The following is a 25984-nucleotide window of genomic DNA, read 5'->3' as shown; positions in this document are numbered from 1 at the left end:
GCTAATTAATCTCAACCCGTATAATTGTATGTCCCTAACAATCGATTCCGAGGTTGGAGTCTTGATCACTGATCACAATCGTCTGAATGGTTTCAATACTGAGTCACGTAACAAGAGAGAGAGTGTGAAACATAGGGAACGGAATTAATATTCTCAAGTGTTCAGCGGTCCTTCCTTGATATGTTTACTGTGGGAACTTTATTGAAGAGCCCACAATTTTATAATTGTATCATTCAGAGGAGCGACTGTAGGTTACTTTTTGTCGTTTGGTTCATTGTGTTTGTGTTCCTGGGTGTTGCTACATAGTTTCCCTGATGTCCCCTGATATTATCGTCAATGGCATAGGGGACTTGTAGATCCTTTTCTGTTACGATAATGTTGCCTCATCTTATGGTCTTGGGGGCCAAGCCTCCACGACGTCTCTCTCCCCGGTCCCTCTCTTTGTCTCCGTAGCACCTGCTTATTTATGTCTTTTAATAGTCGTTTTAAGCTCAAAGTTTATCGCATGCATATGGAATATATTGATGGGCTAGAAAATGTAGATTCTTTATGACCCATTTAATCTCTAAAAAGTATTTTATATCACATTTCATTTATGAGCCTTTGTGATATATATTACACACTGTGTCAGCCTCACCAAAGCTGCGTTAATCAGTTAGCGCGCTAACAGAACGGAAGAAAAATCATGAGCACATAAATATTGCACCTGAGGTTATTCAGAGGGAGATTTGAAGCTGCTTCAAACTTGCCTCAACCCTTTCCTCTTTTTTTTGATATCATGTGTCTATCCCCTTATGTCCGTTTCTGTCCTCGGCATCTCAATCCTACTCCTCCGCCATCTTCTCTGCCACTCAAGTGCACTCTGCCCTCAAGGCGTGCATATATATGCATATAGATGGGCCCACTTGAGAGTTGTTTGGTAATGCTCCCTCGTAGCCACGTCATCAGCGCTAAGGCAATGGCTAATGAATAAGTGTGATTCTTTTTTTGTGGGGTTTTATCCTGCTGTGGTCTTCTGCTCTGTCGGCGCGAGCTGATTGCATCACCTCCTCATCTATACTGCGTGGTAATTAAATTATTGCAACTCGATCACTTGGAGGGCTTGAGGGCTTGGATGGCAGGAGGATGGAGTGGGGAATTGAAGGCGACAGTATAGTGATGGAGCAAATATTGTGTTAATGTGTTTTCTATCAAGGGCTTTTGCCAAGGAGACTGAAGGGTGTCAAATTGTAGAGCGTAGTTAAACTGATTTTTTCTTTGATATTTTTTATGTATATTAGAGCACCAATTATTTGGGTGGTACCACAGACAGCTCTTTTTACATGAATTTACAATTTTTGTTGAGGAAATGTACATACATAAAGATACAAACACACACAGAAACAAGCGATATGTTCTGGTCGGTAAAATGCAGTTAGCTATGTTCCATTAGCTCAGCTTAGACAATTACTTGCTCACCAGATTTTGGAAATAAACTGGGATAAAATGAGGCTTTAAAAAGTGGGTAATGTGAGGTGGAAATAGAGGCAAGTATGTAAGGCTAATTGCATGTGTAATCGACCACAACGAAGTGACCACACATCTGCCAGCCCCCCCAAATGGCTTTTCTTCCTTCCCTCTTCCACCTTTTGGAACCCAAATGTTCAGTCCTTATACATCGCCTTGACCTAGGTGGACTGTAAACACTCTTTTGTTCAATTTTCACTTGGCTGTTGAACTCTACTTAAGACAAGGGGAGAGAAGGGAAAAAACTAACCTTATTTCAAAATCCCAACCATGTTGTTAACAAGTCTGTTTCTTTTTTGTGTGTGTGTCTTCGCAGGAGCCATCTTTGATGAGTCAGCCCGTAAGGATGACGAGGTGTTCCGCATGGCGGTGGCCGACCTCAACCTCAACAACGAGATCCTGGAGACGGAGAAGATCACCATCTCGGTGGAGTTTGTGGACGGGAACAACCCCTTCCAGGCTGTGCAAGAAGGTATGACCCTTGTAGAAAGCAAGAGCGACGTCTGATCTATGTATTGGTTTAGTGTTATCGTTGCTGGTAATGGATTAGCACACAGGGCTTGCAGTGGTCTTAAGTCCAACTCCTTGTCTGGCCTTGGGTAATTGGTCTTATACTACATGTAATTATTCTACTTTCTTTAAGAATGCTTGATTCTGATTGGTTGGGAGGAGGGCATTAACCCGGCAAGTTGCCCGCCTTTTTGACAGTTGCACATGCTGCTGAATGAGCACAGCGTCATCAAATAGTATATCAATACGCCGCTTGTATTTTTTTCTATCCCAGAAATTTCAAACATGAGGTCCATTGTAAAAATAAACCTTGTTTGAAAAAGTTCCTAAAATGTGTCGGAAATCAATCGGAGGGTCAGTCGATACATAGTTTCGCAAGCGAGATACAATGTAGCAACTACGTTATTAAACTATTGATCAGATGCAGCCTTGTGTGGTTGCAATAGAAACTAATTAGCTACAGCTGAGCTAATGTTATTCACCGTAGTTCTAAACATTGCAGCGTTCTAAACATTCATAGTTTATTTTAAGGTATTTGGAGTAGGGAAGACATTTGAGGACTGGTTCAAGAGCGAACATAACATTTATTGCAAATAAAAATGATTTGGAATAAGGAACTTGCATGTTTGATTGATCGTAATTCATGGAGACTACTTTTTGAGGGAGATGAACTCAAACAGAGTATACATTTAATTAGGATGCAATACGAATGGAAGGTATATGGAAGGTTACCAACCTCGCCTTCGTCACGGACGGCAAGCAGTCCACGAGCCGGGCATATCAAACAGTTTATTGCCCTGCCTCTCGGTGATTATGCCTTACATATTAGATGAAATGTAGAAATCAATGTATTTGTTTACTACTAGTCTTCCAAACACTCACGATGCATGCAGCTAATCTAAAACTAGATGCAATAAGATATGCACCGGGTTCCGGGCGGTCATAAAGGTAATCAGATGTTGATGTGGTGTTTGAGACAAACAGGGATTAAGGTTTGCCATTCTCATGGGCACAGGACCCACCAGGCAATTTAGTTTCATAGCATGTGTGTCGGGTGTTACACCCACCCAATCAAGAACACATTATCCTGCCGCTGTCTTTGAGCTAAAAATAGATCTATTGTGCCACAGACTCTTTTTCTATGCTCCGCATACGTCTACTGTTCCCTTTTTTTTCAAACTGTGGTGTTTATCAGAAAGACGGGCTGAGGTCAGGCGAGGGCAGATATGTCTTCCGCGATAAGACTAAATGGAATCCTGTGGCAAGGCACTACGCTATCGCCACTTGCATATGCGGGTTGTCAGACAGACAGCGCTGCGGCAATAGCCGAGAGACACTAGTGTTCATTGCGTGTAGATGTGTTTCGGCGGACATTATAGTATGTTGTATTTTGGGTCCACCATTCACTACCTGTTCCAAAAACACCCTCTCTTCAAGGTACCCAACTTATTGAAGTGTTTCTGTTAGGACTTGCAGATAAGGACCCAGGTGCAAACCAGATACAATTGGCAAAAATATTTATTCCTTTTCTTCAGAATTCAGTATCATCGGACTGCGTAAAACAGAACTTCATACAGAATCCCACCTGTGCATCTAAGTCTCTAAGTCCGTGAGCATGTGCAGGGGCAAGGAAACATCAGAACATGTGGATTTGTTTGTTTTTTAGCACTATTGGAGAAAGCTACCTGTGTTGAATTCGCTTTCCTGGGTTGGATACATCAAAGACAAAGCTATGGGTGCGGCTAAATACTTGTTTTGGATAGAATTTATGTCAATGAATTGATCAACAACTACCCTATTTAAGAACGGGCCTACACCGCTGGAGGGATGAGTTTAACAAAAGTCATGGCTGATTTATAGCCAGGCAAAGACAATAAAAAACATAAAAAACAACTTAAAACATTGGTTAAAAGCACTTCAGTATCAAACTTTAATTACTTGAATAGTTGCTGCTAGATAATAGTTTTGTGTGTAGCTATGCATAAAATTGTATGTTTAACAACATTTATGTCATGTTTTGATGTGTTTCTGATCTTCTGGTACCGTCTATGCGTAGGCTGCTCCAGTCCTTTAAATAAAAAAAGTGTTAACCAAGACACTTTAACGCCTGCTCATCCTCAGTTTGCCCATGTCCACAGTTTGACAACACATTTTCGCTCCCCCTGAGCACCTGCTTTGGGTACAGCTGGATTGGGTTTTGTCACATTTTGGAAATCCAATGAGATCCATGTCAAGGACCAAAGCCCAACCTGGCTGGTCTGGGCCCACGCTAATTTCCTGTTTTACTTGCAATGCATCAAGAAAGCAAGATGTGATGCCAATGTCAATGCTGAATGTCCTCAAATATTACGATGCATCTGCCATCCTGTGTGTGTGTGTGTGTGTGTGTGTGTGTGTATGTATGTGTGTCTGTGTCAAAAGGATATATAGAGGGAATGATGCGGATGTGAGTGGGTGGTACAGATGCATGACAATGATCTTGCTTGCAGATCTTTGGGGGACACACACACACACACACACACACACACACACACACACACACACACACACACACACACACACACACACACACACACACACACACACACACACACACACACACACACACAGGCTTTGGAGGAATCCAAACATACACACCACTTAATTCTATGAACCATTTTCTTTTTGGGTGTGTTTATGGTGTCAGTTTTTCTTTTTTTTGTGTAAGTTGCTAGGTAATATCTGTTCGGGATCAACTACATATCAGTTGATGATTCATTCATACATACCGCATTAGGGCCCGACCGATTAATCGGCCTGCCGATTTAATCGGCCGATTATAGCCTTTTTGAAAATAATCGACATCTGCCAAAAAGACGCCGATTACAACCAATTTATTTTTATTTTTTTTATTTTATTTTTTAGAAATGTTATTGCGCTTAGTATCCTGCAGATTGCGCTCCTACTCGCCTTGCTAACTAACAACTTTAGCTGGAGTAAAAAAGAGGAGATTGAACTTTACCGTACAACACGCACAACCGCACGCTCGCTCAGGCAGCTGCGCGCTCACCTCACCAATGTACACAAGACGCGTTGTCTGAGCATGTTGTGCCTGTTTTTCTTTAGGTCCCAGGCCATGTTAATTTGTCATACTGTAGACTCTAACGGTGAGACCATACTGCTCAGCACGCACGTGTTAGTCACTGCTCACGAGCGCAGCACATTGGGAGTTAGTTATTTATTTTACATTTTACATTACACTAATTTTTGACTGTAAATGTATTCTAAAACACTCAAAGATTCTGCATTCAATTCACATATTCGTCAAAAGTGTTTAAAGTATATTTAAGGTATCAAAATCTACGTTTTATAGGCTTTTTTTTGTTTTGTTTTTAATCGGCCGATTAAATCGTAATCGTAATTTTTCTCTGAAAATAATCGGCATCGGCATCGGCACTCAAAAATCAATATCGGTCGGGCCCTATACCGCACACAGCCGTGCTTACTGGAATCTGTTGCGTCAGGGTGATTCACTTAATGCATGAAATTGCTTAAAGACCAGTTGCATGTCTTGTCTTAATGGCATGTATCCATTGGAGGGTGCGGGTGGGTTCAGTTCCCACAGGTGCGGCACGGATTACGTTTCCACCGCCAAAAGTGTGCGTGACCCGGACTGAGCCGTATTGAGCCGTACTCGTTTCGCAGTACTCCTCCGTTGGGGTACTGAGACGCCTGAAAGGGTGCTGGCAAGTTCGAGCTATACTCCCCGTCCGTTGATTGGTCGACAGAATCGCATTACCTGCGAGCTATTCCGGACAATGGCGAAAGCTTCGTTTATTGAAGAAAATGTCGCACACAAGTTTGCCGGCCTTCTTGGACGGCCAACATTGTTGCTCTTTGTTCATTGTGCACATACTTATTTTTCCTTGGATTTATTAGCAGGCTACACTGTGTCAGGCTGCTATGAGATCACGATGCTTACGTAGCTCCCGCGGCTATCACCATACGGCTTATTCCCTGCCCTACCATAAGGGTACTGTCGGCGGTGGAAACGCGAGCCGTAACTGAGCTGGTCTATACCGGACCCTCACTACTGGGCTGAGGTGTGCTGGGTCCAAAGCGTACCCGTCGGTGGAAAGGCGCCATATGTGTAGCATTAAAGGGATGATTGTGTTAGGGTGTCAGAGAGGGGGTGGTGGCTGTTGTGAATATGCAGGATGAGTTTTCACTCTGTATCAATCATGCAGATGTTCTGAGCAAGATCACAGAAAAGTAATTTGCACAAAAGTCTAATCATACAGGGTTCATGTTGCCGTGACTGCGAAGATCAAGAGTTAGGTGGCACTCGATAATGTTTGAGCCATATCCCTCTCTACTGTTGCTTGGATAATTGTTTTAATGACCATAGAGATCCGGGGTAGATTCTACCAATCAACATAAAAAATGCCGTATCTTTGCACCCCTGCGAATATTTAATTAACTGATAAGGTAGAACACGCACAAACACACACCCATGCACACGGTAACACACATTAGAGCACAGTCACGCATACATGCGTACGCCTTGCCTAACTTCAGAGTGATAAAACATTCATTTTATTTATCTCCTTCTCACTTGCGCACACATGTGTGCACGCACACAAACACGCACACATAGGTAGGTTTTTGTTGGCTTAAAGACACCATAGCTGAGGAAGTGGAGATGTATGGGATCTTCAGGCTTATGTGGCGGGATACTCATTGTTCTATACCGAGAACTAGCCCCTAGCTGGGACCCTGAAGTAAGCCATACGTGCCTGCTGTACAACACAAGGTTCCTGTAATTGCTATGGTACACCTTCGTTTTTTTATGTTTTTTTGTAACATCCGAGATATATTGTATCAACTGAGATCGTGGCATGTTTTTCTCCTTGTCGTACCCTCTTGCTGGGAACTCCCAAGAAGGATGAATACCCAAAGAGTTGTCACATAGCAACAGTTGTGGCGTAAATTCTTAAGAGCCACAACAGACCACTATCTCTAATCCTGTCTCCTTTCTTAACTGCCAACGTCCGCCTTTTGTCAGGCTCAGGAAGAAATGACAGCGCAACAGGAGAGAGAGAAAAAACAGGATAAAACGAGGTATATTTGCAGGCCGAAGGTTAATTGGTGTGCTGTAGGACGCCTCACAGGTTTTTTTGTTTAAAGGGAAGGAACAGATACTCATTGGCTACCCTGCATTCGTCTGCCTTTACCCAACCAAACCCGGCAACCAGATGCATAACGTTGATTACATTACTGCTTCTTTCTTTCTCATTGTCGCAATCTATCCGTTACTCTGTTCATCTTATCAGAGTTTTAGTCCCACTGATCTATGGCACTTTAATCAAAAGTTAAGACGCTATTCCTCTCGCTAATTAAAGAGGTCTCACTGGTTCTTAAAGTACAATTCATCATCACAAGGTACATCAAACCATTAAGAGGATGCATTCTCCACCCCATACGAGGAGCCGTTGGTGTGTGCATTGCCTATTAAAACATTTGACAGCCCTAATGCAATATTAATTAGCAAATTGACACAGATAATGATTTGTAAATATGCGCTGCTTGCAAATGCAAACAAGTGTTGCTTGCAGCAAACCCGGTTTTTATTGGTATAAACACATTATTCAGTACCTCATGTACATGTACTAATATACAAATATTTTTACTCTGAGTGAACAGTAAATAGCACAAATTATATACAGATACTAAAGGCAAACCTTTGATGTTGAAAACATGCATGTTTTTTTTATTTTCTTTTTCTTTTCGTGTCTGCGGTATGTTATTAGCATATCCTGTTGTCGTTTGAGTGACAGAGACTGTATTTACACAAAAACAACTAGACCGCTACAGCAATCATGAAGCTCAATTTACACATAGTATATCACTGCTTCTTCCTGCATCTCTGTAATGCCTAAAGCGGCTGATGCCTTAGGGAATTCTCTCTCTCTCTCTCTCTCTCTCTCTCTCTCTCTCTCTCTCTCTCTCTCTCTCTCTCTCTCTCTCTCTCTCTCTCTCTCTCTCTCTCTCTCTCTCTCTCTCTCTCTCTCTCTCTCTCTCTCTCTCTCTCTCTCTCTCTCTCTCTCTCTCTCTCTCTCTGTGAAGTGGTTAATTGTGGCGCTGCCCCTGTCACTTACCCTCACTGTTGACTCACTGCACCTTCTTCTCCAATCTCCTCATCGTTAAATCTCCACGGTAACAACATGGCATGTGGACGACGTGTGAGTGTGGAGGTGCTTGTGTCAAGGTCTTGATTGACTAAAGCAAAGGGGAAGCTAATTGGTTAACGGGTACAGCGGTTGATAGGCTTACTGTTTTCTCTGCTTGATTTTAATTGCATACACATGCAGGCAATCATAAACTAACAGGTGTATGTTATTCCTCTTCCTCAGCATCAACTATTTGTTGTCAACTATATATGTTGCTGTTTATATAGTATCCTTTTATTGTTGAACAACAATGATAAGCAACATTTTACGTAATCCATCATCTATTTTTAGCTTATTTTGAATCTCAACACCTAGGAGTTTTATATTATTATATCTGTAGGGCTTTGTTTGGCCCCTTACATTCTTGTTTGCTTTGTGGGTGTTGTAGTTTTTGCTTGACTAAAGAATCACCACATGGGGAAAAGCTCTCTTCATGTGTGTTCAGTGATCAGTTAATCTGCCTACAGGAGTAGGCTGCCATACATGACACACAGCTTTTCCCCGAAGCGCTTCAGCTTAATTATTGAGTCCGCAAAGCATCTGTAAGGAATCCGCCTCTTTCCTACTGGGTCACAGTATTTGAGATCGATGTTCATATCCTACAAACTCTTCAATGTGCTCGTAACCATGTAGCCTGTTATCCTTTGTGGGAGCGTGTGGGGACAATGGCTTGTTTAATCCGACTCTCCTAGTCGAGTCTGATTAGACTCGTGGGCTTGGTGAGGCTGCAGACCTGTTGCACATTGAGCAACCAATGCGCACAGGTTAAACCAGCCATTGCCCTACACACTCAGGAAGTTCTCCTCAACAGCAACAACATCAGGCCATGTGTCCTCCACTGCAAAACTTTACAATAAACAGTCTTCAGCATCACCATCCGGCGTCCCGTGTTTGGAGGAGCCAACTGAAAGCCACCTAGCAGCCAGCTAGGTGGCGTGTAGCAACCTAGTTATCTAAACTGTCTGCCGGTGAATGTATTTGCATATGTGTATGTAAGCCGAGTGTAAGGGCTAGGACATTTTGCTCAAGGATGATTACTCATGAAATTGGTGTTCGAAGGCAGATCCTTTCAACTGGGATTACTAAATTATCGTGCCCCTTTTTATAATAATGTGGTAAGCAGTTTACGTATTTATTTCAGCCTGTATAGAGGCAAAAAAAACCTCTTTAACCCCCGATCCCCACTTAATTGATGAATTAATGAATTGATTAATGACGGGCCATCACCAACGACAAGGAGATTAGATTAATCCACATACATGTGTGAACTGCGTGTTGTAGGCGGAGTACAAGGTTGTTCATAATTCATGTTTGAGTGCTACTTCCGTGAAGAAGGAAAAATATCTAAAAAAAATGCAGCATCTCTAATTAACCCACGGAACATTAACCACAGGTTTTAACCTCTCTGCTTGGAATGGGCTATTTGTATGTTTGTTCAACACTATTTAGCATGGATGAGTTGATAGAATATATATTTTTCTTCATGAAGATGCATTCTGGGAGGCCATGAGCATGAGCTCAGGGGTTGGAACGAAGGTGTTTGTAGGGTTCCTCTGTTATTAATTGCTGGTTGTATTTGAGCAAGGAGGACGACCGAGAGAGAGAAGGCACCTGAGCGGTCAAACAAAGTTCCTAAATCAATATTCACCTATTTAATACATATATATATATACTTTTTTTAGTGTACCCATTTCATATTTAAATGGCTGCAATGGTTTGAAAAACATGTAGTACTAATGCAATCCATTTAACGTGTTCTTTCTAAAAATCTCTGGAATTAGTATGGTAGGTGGAATGCATGATTCTTTATTTACCTCATTTATAACACTCTTACAATTAGCGTTCCTAATGCAAGTTATTCATGTCGAAGTGGAGACGAAAGCTGTGCAATTACAGAAACTTTCCAAGGGCTTCGTCCAGCTTTATGGCAAAGTAAATTATGCATAGCAGTGACATTGAAACATACGACTAAACACAATACATATGTGGTCTTCTATTAATCTTGACCTACAGCCGACACTCCCAAAGGTAAAAAAAAAAACGTTGCAAGTAGTCGCTTATAAATGGTGAAAATAGTTACTCATGGGTCAAATAAGAACATTTGGCTCAAAGTGCATAACCCATTTTGCCTGACTACCCCCTTGCAATCTAACCTTTGTACACAGACTTTGTAAACATCCAGCAGCAGCACTATCTCAAACATTTTGACCTCACTATTTATTTTGTGACCTTTGTTTGTACATTATTCATCGGTATTAGACCACTTATCCCCTGATAATTTACGTTTGTTTGTGTTGTCGGCTCACAAATCAATAATTCATAACTTGTACACCATACTGTAATATGATGTGGCCAAACTTGCTGCAACACATTCCTGCATGGAAGCCATCGCTACAAATGTGCGCTCCCTATTCCTGTTGCTGCCATATGACTTGCTCACAACAGTTCAATTAGCTACCATGGAAACCCCGCCACTCCCCTCCTCTCCCCTAACCCGAAGCTCACTGCGTTTAATCTATTCCCTGCTATCTCTGATTTCCCAGCCCCTTATATCACCTCGTGCAGCACAGCGATAGTCTCGTTTGCTGCCATAGAAACCGTACATCTCATTTTCCAGGGCCCATTCCATCACTCCCGGCCGTAGCCGCCCCCTTTGCCTGCTGTCCTCTCTCCCTTGGTTAATCCATTTATCTCCTAGCTGCTTCCCTACCCACAGTGTCCATTTGCGTGAAAACGATGGACAGAAATACACATACACGCGCACACAGGTACAGGGACACCCCCTCTTGCGTGCTTACAGTGCACGTGATCTGTGATCTAATGCTTGCCATGCACACTATCCTGTTGATTACACTGCTGGGTCCTGATCTCTGCCCATCCTTCTATTTGTCCCTATATTTTGCAGCACTTATTTTGTCAATTGATCTTTGAATCGATGGGAAAGGGGTGTGTCTGGTGGCAGCCATGACATTTTACGTTGTGTGTGTGTGTGTGTCTGTGTGTGACTTGACCTTACGGTGCTATCAAACAGCCTGCAGCTGCTGGTTTAGTGAATAATAAAAACACTCCGACATCTCATTGCATTATATTTCTGACGGGCACATTTACCTTGAAACGGGGCTGCGGGATACATGCTGTACGGTGCACATAGCGCAAAAAACGATATATATATTAATATATACTATTTAGTATTGATATGCTCCTGTCAGAGGTAGACAGAGTACAATAACGTTCAGATAGGTTAATGATGTATCTTAAATAGCACTGACTAACTGTCGGATTTGTGAAAAATACATGGTAGAAATAGCAGTCGAATTCCCGTTTCCATTGAATGAAGCAATGCAGATATAGGGTGGACATCATAGGTGAGCCACGCCATGAAAAAGAGCCCATTGTGGTTGCCCAGCAACAGGTACTGAACAGGAAGGGTTGATGAGGGAAAACATACCACACAGGTGTATACCAGCTGTACCTGTTCATATTCCAAGTCCCCAGAAAAACCAGGGGAAACAAATCAGAAAATGAAATAATCTAGTGGCTGTTGCCCTCAGACACTGACATGTGTATGTGCTGCATCGTCATCTCTTCTGAAGCCCAGCCCCATTTGTCACAGTTTTCTCTATGTCGACGGTTTTTTGGCGAAGCGTGAGACTTTCTTACAGTATAAAGGGTGTTTAATTTTAGTTCTGGCCCCTGCAGTATTTTATTATGCACAGAAAATCAACACCTGCATAAAATCAACCATTGCATAAAATCATCCGTTTGCATGATATCTGATGAATGAAGAACTCTGCTAGAAAGCAATACACAAAAATTTGTTCTCTCTCTCTCTCTCGCGCTCTCGCTCTCGCTTGTTCTCTCTCTCGTTCTCTCTCTCGCTCGTTCTCTCTTTCTCCCTCCCTCTCATTCTCTTTCCCTCTTTCTCCTTCTCAATCGGTCTCTCTCTCTCTCGTTCTCTCTATCTCCCTCATTCTCTCCCCCCCACTCTCTCGCGCTCGCTCTGTCTGTCTTTCTCTTGCTCTCTCTCTTGCTCTCTCTCTTGCTCTCTCTCTCTCTCTTGCTCTCTGTCTCTCTCTCTCTCTCTCTCTCTCTCTCTGTCTCTCTGTCTCTGTCTCTGTCTCTGTCTCTCTTACTCGTTCTCTCTCTCTCCCACTCTCTCTCTGTCTGTCTTTCTCTCTCTCCCTCTCGCTAGCGCTCTCTCCTTTTCTCTGTGTGCACACACAGTCGGTCAGCCCATTTCTCGGCGGGTAAACAGAGTAATAGAAGAGGATTTCTATGGAGAGGACTTCCTTCCCTTCCCTTCCTTCCCTACTGAGTTTTGGTCTCGCTGTCTCGTTGCCAACCGCCTCATTCTAAATGCACAAAGACATCCGTTCACTGGAGATGAATAACGGAAGAGCGACAAAGAAAAGAAAAAGACCACCATTAAATGACTTTTGCGGTGACCTGTCCCACTCTGTCCTTGAGAACAGGATGCCCCCTTTTCTGCTTTCGAGAAGGAAGCAGACCCTTTTAAATCAGATCTTTCTTAACTTGACTGGGTCAAACTCAAACGGGTGATCTGCATGAGTTTTTTCTCCACCAATCTCTGTAGCCGATCATTAATTTCTTCCTTCTACTTTATTCCCCGACTGTGTCCTTCTATCAAAAATCTTCTGGAGATACAGATTCCAGTCAGCCAATTCATTGGTTGATTAACGATGCGCTGTTAGCCAATCAGCTGTTTTTTACACACACTCTTTGTTCTGTCTCAAAGTGATGTTATGACACTTTGCCAAAACACATTAATAAAGTCGCTGATGCAGTCACAGTGTCAAGAGGAAAATGCTCAGCAACTGGAGATGGAGCCCTCGCTGCATCTCAGCTGTGGCTGGTTGTACTGATTACATGTAATTGAGCTGCCAAGGAGGGTAGTTTCAGAAATCTGCAGATCCCTTTTTAATTGTAGAGTTGATTGGAAGTTCCTAAGATTTATAGGCTACCATCTAAGGCTGATATATGTAAAGTGTTTGTAATAACTGTTAAAAGAACGGCGTTAGGTAACGCCGTTATTTTTTCGGTAACAGGGTAATCAAACTAATTACTGTTTCCGGCGTTACAACGCCGTTACCGTTAATGTACATTAAATGCGGTTCGTTAATATGAATTGATTGAATAAACTGCGTAATCCAAACGCACCCCTGGCTCCGAACACAAATGCTAGTGAGGAGACTGGGTGGGTTAACAACGAGATAAGCGATTATGATTGGCTAAGGCAGAGTCATGTTCCATGGTAGCCGATCGGAGCCAGTGTTTTCACACACACACGCGCACACGCGCGCGCGCGCACGCACACGCACACACCAAACTGATTCGATGAAGCAGCAGGAATGGCGAGTCTGGAGCAAACCAATGAAAAGTTGTCTTTTTCTGTAGTATTCAGCAGATGTTCCACAGCCTTTGCAAAAAAATTCTGTTGGAAGTATATCAGGGCCTTGAATGGGGAGTTCAACCATTTAACAAATAAAGTACAAGTGAAAGCTGCTCAGAAAAATAAATCTGAATTCTTTGTGTGTGTTGAATTTTTTTTTAGTAATTCAGTGACTAACTCAGTAACTTTTTGGAACAAGTAGTGAGTAACTATAACTAATTACTTTTTTAAAGTAACGTTCCCAACACTGATGACGCATATATTTTACACACATTAAGTATGATGTGTATGTCTACATATTTAAGATTCAAGATTCAAGATGGTTTTATTGTCATATGCACAGCAGTCGTTGGCAATGAAATTCTTTAGTCTTGGGCTCCTCCAACAGTGCAATATAAGAGAACGTAAAGGTATATGAGAAACACAAGTAGGAAAGCTGAGACATAAATAATAAAAATATAATATAATAATAATAATAGTAATAATAGTAAAAAGTAAGTGTATAAAAGAGGAGCACAAGTAGGAGAGCAGGGACCTAAATGCTAAACTAGATGTGAAATGTAAACAGACGTGTTTATCCAGATGTCAACTGGTATAAAGTGGCAAGTTCTAAATTGGCAAGTTATAAAGTGTCATAGTGGTGAGCTAGGTAGCTTAGGAGTTCAGTAGTCTTATGGCCCGTGGGATGAAACTGTCCCTGAGTCTGGTTGTGCGAGACCGGATGCTGCGGTAGCGTCTACCAGACGGGAGCAGCTGAAACAGTTTGTTACTGGGGTGATGAGGGTCTTTAATAATCCGGTTAGTCTTCTTCCTGCAGCGCTGAGTGTTGAGGTCCTCCATAGATGGCCGCTCCGTCCTGGTAATGTGATGGGCAGCTTCCTCCACCCTCTGTAATTTCTTACGGTTGAGGGCGGAGCATCTGCCGTACCAGGTGGTGATGCAGCCGGTCAGGATACTCTCTATGGTGCACCTGTAGAAGTTGCAGAGTATCCTGCAGTCCATGTTGAACCTCCGCAGCCTGCGGAAGAAGAAGAGCCGCTGTCTTGCCGTCTTTGTGATGGCGTCGGTGTGGTGAGTCCAGGTCAGGTCCTCACAGATGTGGACCCCGAGGAACTTGAGACTGCTGACTCTCTCTACTGTCGTCCCGTAGATGGTGATGAGGGCGTTCTCGGCTCCCTGCCGCTTCCTGTAGTCCACAATCAGCTCCTTAGTTTTGCTGAGGTTGAGCTGGAGGTTGTTGTCCTGGCACCAAGATGTCCTCTCTGTACGCCGTCTCGTCGCCGTCGGTGATCAGGCCGATGACAGTCGGGGCGTCAGTAAACTTGACAATGGTGTTGGAGCTGTGTGTGGCCACGCAGTCATGTGTGAACAGGGAGTAGAGGAGAGGGCTGAGCACGCAGCCCTGGGGTGCGCCGGTGTTGATAGTCAGGGTGGATGATGTGGCGTTTCCTATCCGCACTGCCTGGGGTCTATCCGTCAGGAAGCTCAGGATCCAAATCACAAAGGGCGGTGTTGAGCCCGAGGTCCCTGAGCTTCACAGCGCGCTTGGAGGGCTCCTCTTGTCCAGGTGGGACAGGGCAGTGTGGAGGGCGATGGCGTCGTCTGTGGACCTGTTTTCCCTGTATGCAAACTGCAGGGGGTCCAGTGAGTCAGGGAGGGAGGAGGTGATGAATGATTTGACTAACCGCTCGAAGCGCTTCATGACGATGGAGGTGAGTGCTACTGGGCGGTAGTCGTTTAGGCAGGACGCTTTTGACTTCTTGGGGATTGGAATGATGGTGGACTTTTGAGACTAGAGCAGTGACTTGTTGAAAATGTCTGTAAGCACACCTGCCAGTTGATCTGCACACACCCTGAGAGCCCGGCCAGGGATGCCATCAGGACCAGGGGCCTTGTGTTGATTGATCCTTTTGAAGGATTTGCACACATCTGCTCCTGTTATTACTAGTGTGCAGGGGGTCTTAGTCCATCTGTACTTCCTGAGCCGGAGAGTAGCTCCCAAAACGTGCAAAGTAGGTGTTAGGGTCATTTGGAAGAGATGGAGACACTTCCTCAGTCACACTTCTTGTCCCTTGACAGTCTGTTATTGTTCTGAGTCCGGTCGACATGTGTCTTGAGTTGGAGCCTTCAAAGTTGGACTCCATTCTGTCCTTGTATTGTCTCTTAGCTCCGTTAATAGCTCTCCGGAGCGCATACCTGGACTTGCTGTACTCCTCCAAATCACCTGAGTTGTAGGCGGCAGTCCGTGCCTTAAGTTTGGCTCAAACTTCTCCATTAACCCAGGGCTTCTGAATGGGAATTGTCCGTACAGTAATCCAGAAGCAGTGCTGAGTTGTGGTCTGATTTGCCGAATGGGGGTCGTATATCTATGTATCCATAAATAGATATATACTTATATAAATCAATACTAATCCATAGATACTATACACATATATTTACAAATACTATTCACAAATACACAAATGCTTAACGCATCATAGTTTAACATTATGCAGCTGCCATTTTCAACCGGCCACTTGCACTTGTATTCTCTGCAAACCGTTTCATCATCAACTGATGCAGAATCCCTCTTCCCCTATGCAAGCAATACTGGCAGAACGAAGCAAAAAGGACCTGCTGTTTATGGGTCATGTTTTATTAGTGGAATAAACTATGGTGCCAAGGAAAACTCTTCTCGATTTTACACTTTTTGAATCAAATGTATCCTCTGGAGAGTTCACCGTTCCAACTGTAAACTAGGGTTTTCATCTTGTCAAGATTATCTTAACTCGCCCCACCTACGAACTGTGAAAGATGGGCTTTCTTGCCAATACTTTTCTGTGTTTTTTGCCTATAGCCTCCAATTTCAAGACACCCAAAGCTACTTCCAGTTCTTCTTTGATGGGTATGTTCTGTCCTCAAGGGGACAGAATTACTCATCTGGTACATTTTTGTGTGTGTGTGTGCATGTGCTCGTACACAAGCCGTTTCACTCCTGAAGGTATGCTGTAATTGTTTTGCCCACTACCTACAGAAGTTCACTCTTAGGTGGAATATTAATGTCTCTCTCTCTCTCTCTCTCTCTCTCTCTCTCTCTCTCTCTCTCTCTCTCTCTCTCTCTCTCTCTCTCTCTCTCTCTCTCTCTCTCTCTCTCTCTCTCTCTCTCTCTCTCTCTCTCTCTCTCTCTCTCTCTCTCTCTCTCTCTCTCTCTCTCTCTCAAATAAGTAACAACAAATATTAACAAGTCATTAAAAGTAAAATATTTAACTTGTTACAACTCAAGTCAAGTTCATACGCAATTTCAGACGAAAAGAAAAACAAATCTTGACAAACTGCAGTGGGTTCGCAATGTTCTGCCCCAGCACTCCCCCATAGTTTCACACTCACTTTGAATAGTATAGTTAGTTGTAAATGGAAAGGCGGCGTGTTTTGAGGTTCAATTGGCCACTAAGCCAGCTTCTCCAAAGTCCTCAAGCAGTCCATAGTTTAGAGGTGTAATGAACAAATGGCTGCGTCACCTATTTTCTTTTGGGGCGGGGTCAGGCCCATTAGGGACCCCAGCTGTAAAGGTCTTTAGGGGTGCACAAATCAGCACTGTACGCCAACTCTGAGAAACTAACGATCGATTCATGTACAAAAACAGTACCATCCATTCTGAAAGCTGCAGCACTGTGTGGAATCTGCTGGAATATTCCAAATTACTTTTGGGTTGACTCATAAAAGGGATCCTTGTGGAAGACCAATCCCGATGTGATGAAGGCATCTGGTTGGCTCAGGAACAGCCGTTTATGTTATTGAGAAGAACACAGCTCCCTACGTCACTTCTTTCAGAAGCCAAAACCAAAATTACACCTAGATTTGTACAGGTTCTTTGTGGTCCCTAGATGTAACACACAACAATGGTTTGAGCAGCATGCAAACCGTTCATTCTGTGGCTGCACACATTATTCCATTACTGACTGAAACAACTTTGCTGGAAGCTAACATGTGACACACACACACACACACACACACACACACACACACACACACACACACACACACACACACACACACACACACACACACACACACACACACACACACACACACACACACACCCTCAGACGCATCACAACACACACACACACACATAAATTACCACCCACCCACCAGTCACACGCCAGGCAAAACACACAGTGGGTATTTTATTGAAACACTTCTGAGAAGCCTAAGCAGGATCACTCGTCTGCTCCAGGGAGAGGGAGGGAGGGAGCTGGTCCATCACTGCAGTGAGTGAAGAGAAGCTGGGAAAGGGCCGGAGCTTCTCCTACTGGCCCTGTGTGCTTTGGGGAGCGGCGCTCAGAGAGCTGGTAATGCGTAGGGCAGGAGGAAGGGGAAATGGGGTGTGGAGGGGACATTAGCCCTTTTTAAACCGCTGCTGCCGCTGCTCTTGAGCTGTCCTTCAGAAAGAGATGTCAAGTTTAATTTGGTCTCCAGTGTCAGCCTTCCGTTGCGGCACAATGGCTTAACAGCTCTGATCCAATGCACCCAAACGTGTGAAGACCTTGCATATTTTAATGGGAGAAGCATACAAAAGGAAATGACTGTGGTGGATGGAACTCTTGGATGATTCTTTAGAGACCATAATGCCAACATGATACATATTTGCTATAGTGGGGCAAATCTGCAATGGGCCCCTTAGCTATGGGTCCCCAGCAGGAATTCCTAATCACTGTGCTGCTGAACGGTCGCTGGGCCAGAGTAGTGATTCCTTACCAGCTAGAGCCGGGATTTGCACACGGACACAGGAATGTTGACCTATCACTACCCTCCACGGTCTGATTGATGGAAAGATTATGTTTTCCTTAAAGATTGGACCAATGTGACCTTTAAAGTGGCACGTACAAGTGTATTCCTTTCAGACCTGCCATTCAGTGTTGACATCATTGCCTCTTCAAAAAAGCGTTCATTATTAAGAAAAAATAAAAGTGTTTCCTAAGCCTAGTCTAGTCTAGTCATCTTTTTATATGAAAACATCATTTGTATTCATACATTTTCTGAATCATTTAAGCATTGTCAAACCCGGTATCATCTCAGAAAAACAATACCATTTAGTATTTATTGCAGTAAATAATCCATGCCTCAGAAATTAAAGTTGTTATAATTTAACTATTGTTATGGAGACCTACTTTCGTGGTCTTATAACTTTACAACCTCCCCCTAAACATCCTTGACACCTTGTGTGACCTCGTCCTCACGATGCCCACTCTTTATTTTTCATTTTGATGATTGCACCTCTTGTAGAACTCTGAAATCTCTTCGTATCCGATTGTTCCCATGACTATAGTTGTGCATCAAGAGTGAGAAGACGAGTTGTGTGGAGTGAAGATAATGTGAGAGTCACTCCGGAACATGGTGCCAGAATGGAAGCCGTCAAGATGGCCAGGATGAACAAAGGACCTTGTTGATGGACAGAAGAAAGCACTTAGATGTTGCTTTACATCTTCCCACCCGGATGTCTTGCGGGGGAAAGATAGAGTGAGCGAGAGAGAGAGGAGAGAGAGAGAGAGAGTGTACAATTTGGAGAGGCCTCTTTGGCTTGTGTTTCCCTGTATCCTTGGATGTTTGTGCCTACAATGTCACTATTTAGTTACGCACATTCAATGCATCATTGAAGATGCTTGGTTATTGCTCCCAGTGTGTCTGCCCAAGCCCATCATGCTTGAATCAAGTAAATACACTGCTGTCACAAGTTGTCCTTCAGAAATCTAAATGGCTGGCCAAACCGGATATGTCTGGAAGCTTACGTAGGGAATAAGATTAGGACAATATGTGCCCCAGGCAATACGTGATACACAGAGAGGGAGTGAGAGAGAAAGAGAGGTTGACCTGTACCACATTGAGAGAGTAATCTAATGGCCACAATTAATACCACATCCTTTGAAGTGCAACCGGAGGGAAAGCGAGATAATCAGGAGTTTAATGTTGTACACGTGGTCAGAGCTGACACACGCTGTTCAACGGAATAACCCAGACTATGGTGCAAAAAGGGCAGCGGAAACCCCTTCGAGTAGGAGACGACAGATGGGCAGAAGTGTCATTAAGAGGAGAGGGCTAATGTTGAGTGTGGACAGAAAGAAAATAAATACAAAAATGTCATGACAAAGTGAAGATAGGACCATGTCCACTCTTTGATTACAGAGTACTGAACCATAAGACATGAGCTGTGGACAAGAAGAGGAGTGAAGGAAGGAAGTGGGGAGAAGGGAGAGCGGGGCTCGGAGGGTGGGACACCAAGGGGAAAAAACGAAGCAGAGAGGGGTTGATCGCGGGGACAACACGGGAAACGAGGGAACTGGGAAGGAGGTGAGCCAAGAGTGCCAGGGGAGAGCAGAGGAAAGGAGACGAGTAGGATGCACAAAAAATAGTTGGAATGCCATCTCTGACTGGCAGGGGATTACTTTGTACGGGTAGCAAGAGGGGGGGGGGGGGGGGGGAGAGGAAGCCAGGAGACTGCAGGCGAGAGCGGAGGGACTCTTCCATGTGTGTGTGTTGGTGTGATTGCTAGTCTGCATGGGGAGAGGTAGAATTGGGACGCTGGGAGGAGGTGATGAAGTGAGAAAAGGGATCGAGAGGGAGGGGGCAGAAACGGGGAGTCCGGAAAGGGAGTCAGACTATGGGGGATGCACTGCAGTGTCTTGACATCTAGTGTCATGGGAGCTCCGAGCCTAGAACGTTCTCATGTGGTGTGTGTGTTGAACACTAATGGCTCTGTGTCTTGTTGGTGTGTGTGTGCTTGTGTATGTGTGTGTCGCTGCCTCCAGTGGTCCATGTTTTATCATCGTCTGTCCCCAAAGGACGGTGACCCTGACGAGGCCTTGTTAAAAGCCTGAGACCTGTCTAGTGGTCCACCCCCGGAGCAGTCGCCTCAGGTCAATTAAAGGCACACTGCGTATAATCAAGTCCCCTTCAGCGAGGTTCAACGCACACGGTTGATACATTGGAATATTTGACGGGTTGCAGTGGGGGGATTCCAATAGTAGAGTTTCTCAACCTATAGGGTGGCTGCGGTCCATCTGTTTAGCCCTCCGTCTACGTTCTGCCGTGCATTGGAGCACCGTCCAAAGGGGGGATAACCGTTGGTTGTCAACCTGGTCTACTTCCCCAACTTAACAGGGCCAATGGTGAGGTCGATGTTCGATGGTCAATTAAAAGTCCCCCTGGCTTGTTTCATTGGGTGCAGTTCCTGTGCGCACGGGGAACAGAGCTTTTATGGAGTGATGAACGGAGACACCCAAAGGGTTTGAGTCAGAGCCACAAAGCAGGAGAACCGCATGCACGTTGTTGACGGCACTAGTGTGTGTGTGTGTGTGTGTGTGTGTGTGTGTGTGTGTGTGTGTGTGTGTGTGTGTGTGTGTGTGTGTGTGTGTGTGTGTGTGTGTGTGTGTGTGTGTGTGTGTGTGTGTGTTTAAATATCTGTAAATGAATGACTTCATTGTTGAACCATAAAAACAACCAAGCTGCTCTTACGCTCTGCACAGCTTAATTGAATTCGGGGCCTGTTTACTGCTGTGCTCATTGGGTGAGGGAGGATCAGACAGAGTGGAGAACGAGAGAGAGAGTGGGGAGAGAGACCTATAAGGTTTACCTGTAAAGTTTAAATTGAAGCCTCTAAACATTTTCTTTTGAATATAGCTTCATGATATCCAGGGTATTTAAAAGTCATTACTAGAGAGAATACTTTTGATTGTTTGTCGACAATGACAGCTGACATTTCCTCAATAGGAGTTGAAAAGAGGCAGAGATTTCCTTTCATGGTGGCAGTGACGCAAACACACTGCGGCGAAGTGAACCGATATGGGCTTGAAATAACTACGCCGTCAACGTGCCTTTCTGACTCCCACGTCCGGACAATTTTAGTGCCTTCCCTTCTCGTTAGATTATGTCTGGTTTACCAGACGATTGGCATCCCTGTCTTTGCGTGCCACCTTTATGATGCGAATGTTGAATTCGTTTGTTTGATCGTCAGTGTTTTCCCTCCCACTAACAGCAGCCTCACCACACTCGGGGGTGGGGGGAGGGGGCTGCGACGCAGAGCTAGAGAACAATGACATAACATTACTGTTGGTTCTAATGAATAAAAGATGGCCGTTTTAATGGATCGCCTGGCGCTTGATGGCTTTCTGTAGGCTAATCTTTCCTGGCAAACACAGTCTGATCCTTGCGTTATTGGATAGATTATCTCCCAAGGTGGAAACCAGGGAAGAGGAAATCCATGTCAATATGCGTCTGTCGTGTCTGTGACCTTGGCTGGTTAGCGAGTGATCGCACAGCGAATGCACCAAGCCTCTGACTGAAACTGACCGGAAACACAATTTGATCATCTGACTAAGATGGAAATGCATGTCAATGATTGAACGTTGGTTGAATTAAATTGATATGGGGAAAATGCCGAGCGGAAACACAACAGGAATAACGCACGCACACTCACAAATACACCCTCTCACACACACACACACACAGAGACACACAGAGACACACACACACGCACACGCACACAGACATCTAACTCGTGACTCTTGCTCTGAAATATGATGTTGGCATACGAATGGAAATATTTACGTTTCATTTACAAAATGCCAAATAGAACATGACAGAAACTGTATTTCGCTAGGATACTTGATGAGGAACATCAACCAAAACCACTAACCACTCGATGAGTTTCACATTTATGAAAGCGAAGGTTAAGGTTTTTTTGTGAATGCCCATAGCCAGCTATTGTGAAGCAGGCAGGGGTGATTCGAAATTAGTCAAATACTGGAGACAGGACCAATATTCAAAATTTCGGTGTTAACCACTCTATTTCATCCTAGACAAACCAGAAAGGGGGCTCAATGTAAATACCGGAATTCTCCTTTAAGTGTGTTCGTGCATGCAGAAATGGAATGCTTTGATATTCCTAAATGAACCATTGGCATGTAACTGTGCGGAACAATGAACACTTTAATGGTGAACTAGTTAACATTATCTTGACAGCCTTGAAACAGCTGGTGACAAAAGAGGATGGCTTTGATTGGCAGTTCTCATTCTCTAGAAATGTTGATTATCTCCATGGAGATTCATTCCATCAGACATGTCACGTTCGTTTTGATTAGGAGGCTTGTGCATTGTATTGTGGTTGGTAACATGGTGAAGTTTGTAATGTAACACTGCTCATAGCGTGCACGTGTGTGTGTGTCTCAACATGCGGGAAAGAGAGCTATTTCTTGAGCGTCATTAACCCTGTGCTTCCTAGTTATGTGGGTGTCCTCCTCCCGTCCCCCCAGACATCAGAGGGATGCTTATCCTTTTCAAACTTCTGATTGATTTGTGTTTTGGCTGTAATAACATTTCAAGGTTGTTTCTAATGTTCCCCTTTTGTCTTTTATTTTGACTGTGTGAGTGCATGCTTTGTTAGTTTGCAAGCATTTGTGTGTGTCTATGCGTGTTTATTTGGTTGGGGGGTTGTGTGTGTGCTCCGTCCTGTGTTCAAAGAGCTGGGGATTATGAGGCATGGCTTCTGATTTGGATGAGCTTGCCTCCCCCCTTTTAACCACAGCATCCAAAAGCGGGAAACAGAAAAAAGCAAAACAATATGTAGTGAGGGCATCATGCAAGCATGGGGTCAACCGAGAATGACCCCACACTGCAAGGCAGAGCGCATATCATTGAACCAACAATCCACCAAAGACGGACAAACAAACTAATCAGAAGCCTGTTTATTCTCATGAACACATGCACATGATAAGAGCTGTTTTCCTATGTTTTTCGTAGTTCTTGTCTCTTCTGCCTAATGGACGGATGTGATTATTTTCTGTGGAAGGATTTTAATGGCAGACTGTATCGCATGATTGATTATGGTATCCTAATAATCCCGTTGCCTGGTCTCGTCACACAGGAATATGCCATTTAATGACGTACAGCCACACGGTTTAGCCAGATGAATGTGTGCTTGGGTTTGTACTTAGCATCTTCATGCTGTCTTGGCAGCGACTAGCAGCCTGTTGGATGTTTTTCTCCCACCAAAGTGCAGGGACTCGCGTGCATCCAGTAAGAAAAGTAGCCTTCTTCCCAGTGGATGTGGCAGTTCAATTCATGAAACAATTCAAAAAGTAGGATTTAAGAGCTTTTTAAAAGATTTATTGGTTGTCCTTTCTGCCCTATCTGCGCTCATTCTTTACAACTCTAAGACCCTACATACTGCGCCTCTAGCTTGAATATTTCCCATTTGTACACGATAGTTGGTGTATATTTTGGCTACCCGCATGAGGCCCTCTATATCTGAACCCTTTACTTAGAAGTTAAGTTGTCCGTCAAGCCAGCTTCCCAATTGTTGTTTGGGTGGCTTTGTAAATGGAATGAAAAAAGATAGATGCATTTCCTCGCTGTTGTAAGCAAAAGTAAGGCGATTAGGCGATGAGCTGAGCATGTTTGTGTGTGTGTGTGTGTGTGTGTGTGTGTGTGTGTGTGTGTGTGTGTGCGTGCGCGTGTTTTGTGTGTGTGTGTGTGTGTGTGTGTGTGTGTGTCCGTCTGTCCATGTGCGTGTGTCCGTGTGAATATGTATTTATTATCCCTCCTTCTCGTTCCCCCACTACCCTTGGCTCAGGGTATATAAAAGCAAAGACGGAGACACTTGCCGAGTCAGCAAACAAGGGGAGGCAGGCCAGGGATGAGCGTGATTTGTTTTGGGCTGTTGGAGGAGCTCGCCTTTTTTTAAGGGTGACTTTGAGGAGCCAGGAGCTTTTTTCTTTTCTTATTCTCCCTGCCAGAAAAAAAACTGAGATTTACAAGCTGGGCAAAACATAATTATGCATTGCAGACATCCAAGGAATGTAATCAGACAGACCCTGGAGTCATGTACGTCTAGATGGACAATCGTTACACCAGGGTTTACCATACGTCTCAAGTGACCACTTGGGATGGGATTTCACCTCCCCACCACTAAACGCAGCAGACAGCTACCTTGCTAACACACTGTTGCCATAGCACCTGCACTCCGTCAGGTAGAATAATGAACCAAGCCAGTGTCTTGGGCTAAGCTCGGTAAACCAGGATTCATTGACTGAGACGCTCTGTGCTTTTTAAAAGTCAAACCAAACCCCTGCATCCCCTCAAGTATAACAGAGATTTGCAGACATTGCTTAGTGAGAACCAAACAAAGGACACCGATGACCATGAAAAGGCATTGCACGTATCCAGCATTGGCCTTTATGGTCTTAAGGTATGATTTATCTGGCGCACCAACGGAAATCTCTGTTCTATAAGAGTTGCGCTGTATTTGTACCCTTGGCAGTCATTAACTCCTGTTGGTGCAGTTACCTTATTGGAAGGTTAAGAATAATGTTTGAACAGAATGTGCTGTGGTTTAAACTGAGTTGCAGCTTTAGATGATACCTTTTCAAACATTGAACTGTTATTAAGGGATTCATTCCCTGTGTTTTAAGGGCTGCGTAACTTCTCAGCCAAAATGGTCGTTTTAGGCAGGATTCCACAACCTTTTTATTACTGAGGCCTAGTATGCATATTTGAAATATTTATGGTTGCTAATGCAGCGAGCAGGACACAAACCAATCTATGCCTGCCTCATCTAATATCATTTATGCATATACTATAGGACCCTCATTAAGAATATAAACACTGTTTTATTAATAGACAGTCTTCACAGTGTAACAACAGGGCTGTGGTATACTGTGTACAAATCAAGCTAATAATAACTTAAAGATGAGCTTGTTCATCATCTGATAAGGGTATTCAATAAGCATGTACAATTTGTGAGTATGTTAGCTACACATTGTGCTTTTTGCCATTTTGCTCCAAACAAGACAATTTGTGAAGATTTCCTTTTGAGTTTATGGTGTTCCACACAAATAATAAGGCTTCACAGCACAGTATTTACAAAACGATAGCGGCATTAAGACTTTAGCATGTTAATGAAATTGGGTAGGGATTGTTGTGACAGCCTTTTTTTTTTTATCTCTGCGACCGGAGGCCAATGCTCCACCGCCCGGTGTTTGAGAACCCCTGGTTTAGGGAACTCAGTTTATGTACGGCCTTGTTCCAGGTGAGACACAGAGTAGGTTCACCCAATCAATTCTTACTTTCAAACGAGTTGGAATGATCAGTTCATACACGCAAGTTGTTTATGGACAAAACATATTTTCCGCAGATTTTAAACCGTAATAGGGTACGTCAAAATCTACACATCATCACAAATGAAACCAAACCGGTTTCTGGCAACAATCTTTTCTTGTGTTTTTCCTTGGTACCACAGTGAAGTGAACTGGGAGTAAAGACATTGGATCCTGTCGTTCAGCACCCTGTCATTCACTCCCTCCCACACACCTCTCTC

At 43.8% G+C, this 25984-nt stretch overlaps 1 protein-coding gene across 2 annotated transcripts in view; it reads left to right on the top strand.

The window, feature by feature from the left end:
• Positions 1 to 25984, top strand: part of grid2 (glutamate receptor, ionotropic, delta 2) — a 376215-nt gene that overhangs the window by 73924 nt on the left and 276307 nt on the right. For both annotated transcript variants that reach the window (XM_030358523.1, XM_030358524.1), the window contains exon 2: positions 1823 to 1978. In XM_030358523.1, the coding sequence (XP_030214383.1) occupies positions 1823 to 1978 (156 nt within the window). The remainder of the gene's footprint in view (positions 1 to 1822; positions 1979 to 25984) is intronic.

Source organism: Gadus morhua, chromosome 6, assembly GCF_902167405.1.
Source record: "Gadus morhua chromosome 6, gadMor3.0, whole genome shotgun sequence".
In the NCBI taxonomy this organism is placed as follows: domain Eukaryota; kingdom Metazoa; phylum Chordata; class Actinopteri; order Gadiformes; family Gadidae; genus Gadus; species Gadus morhua.
The sequence above is the reverse complement of the archived record's forward strand: the minus strand, read 5'-3'. Positions and strand labels throughout refer to the sequence as shown.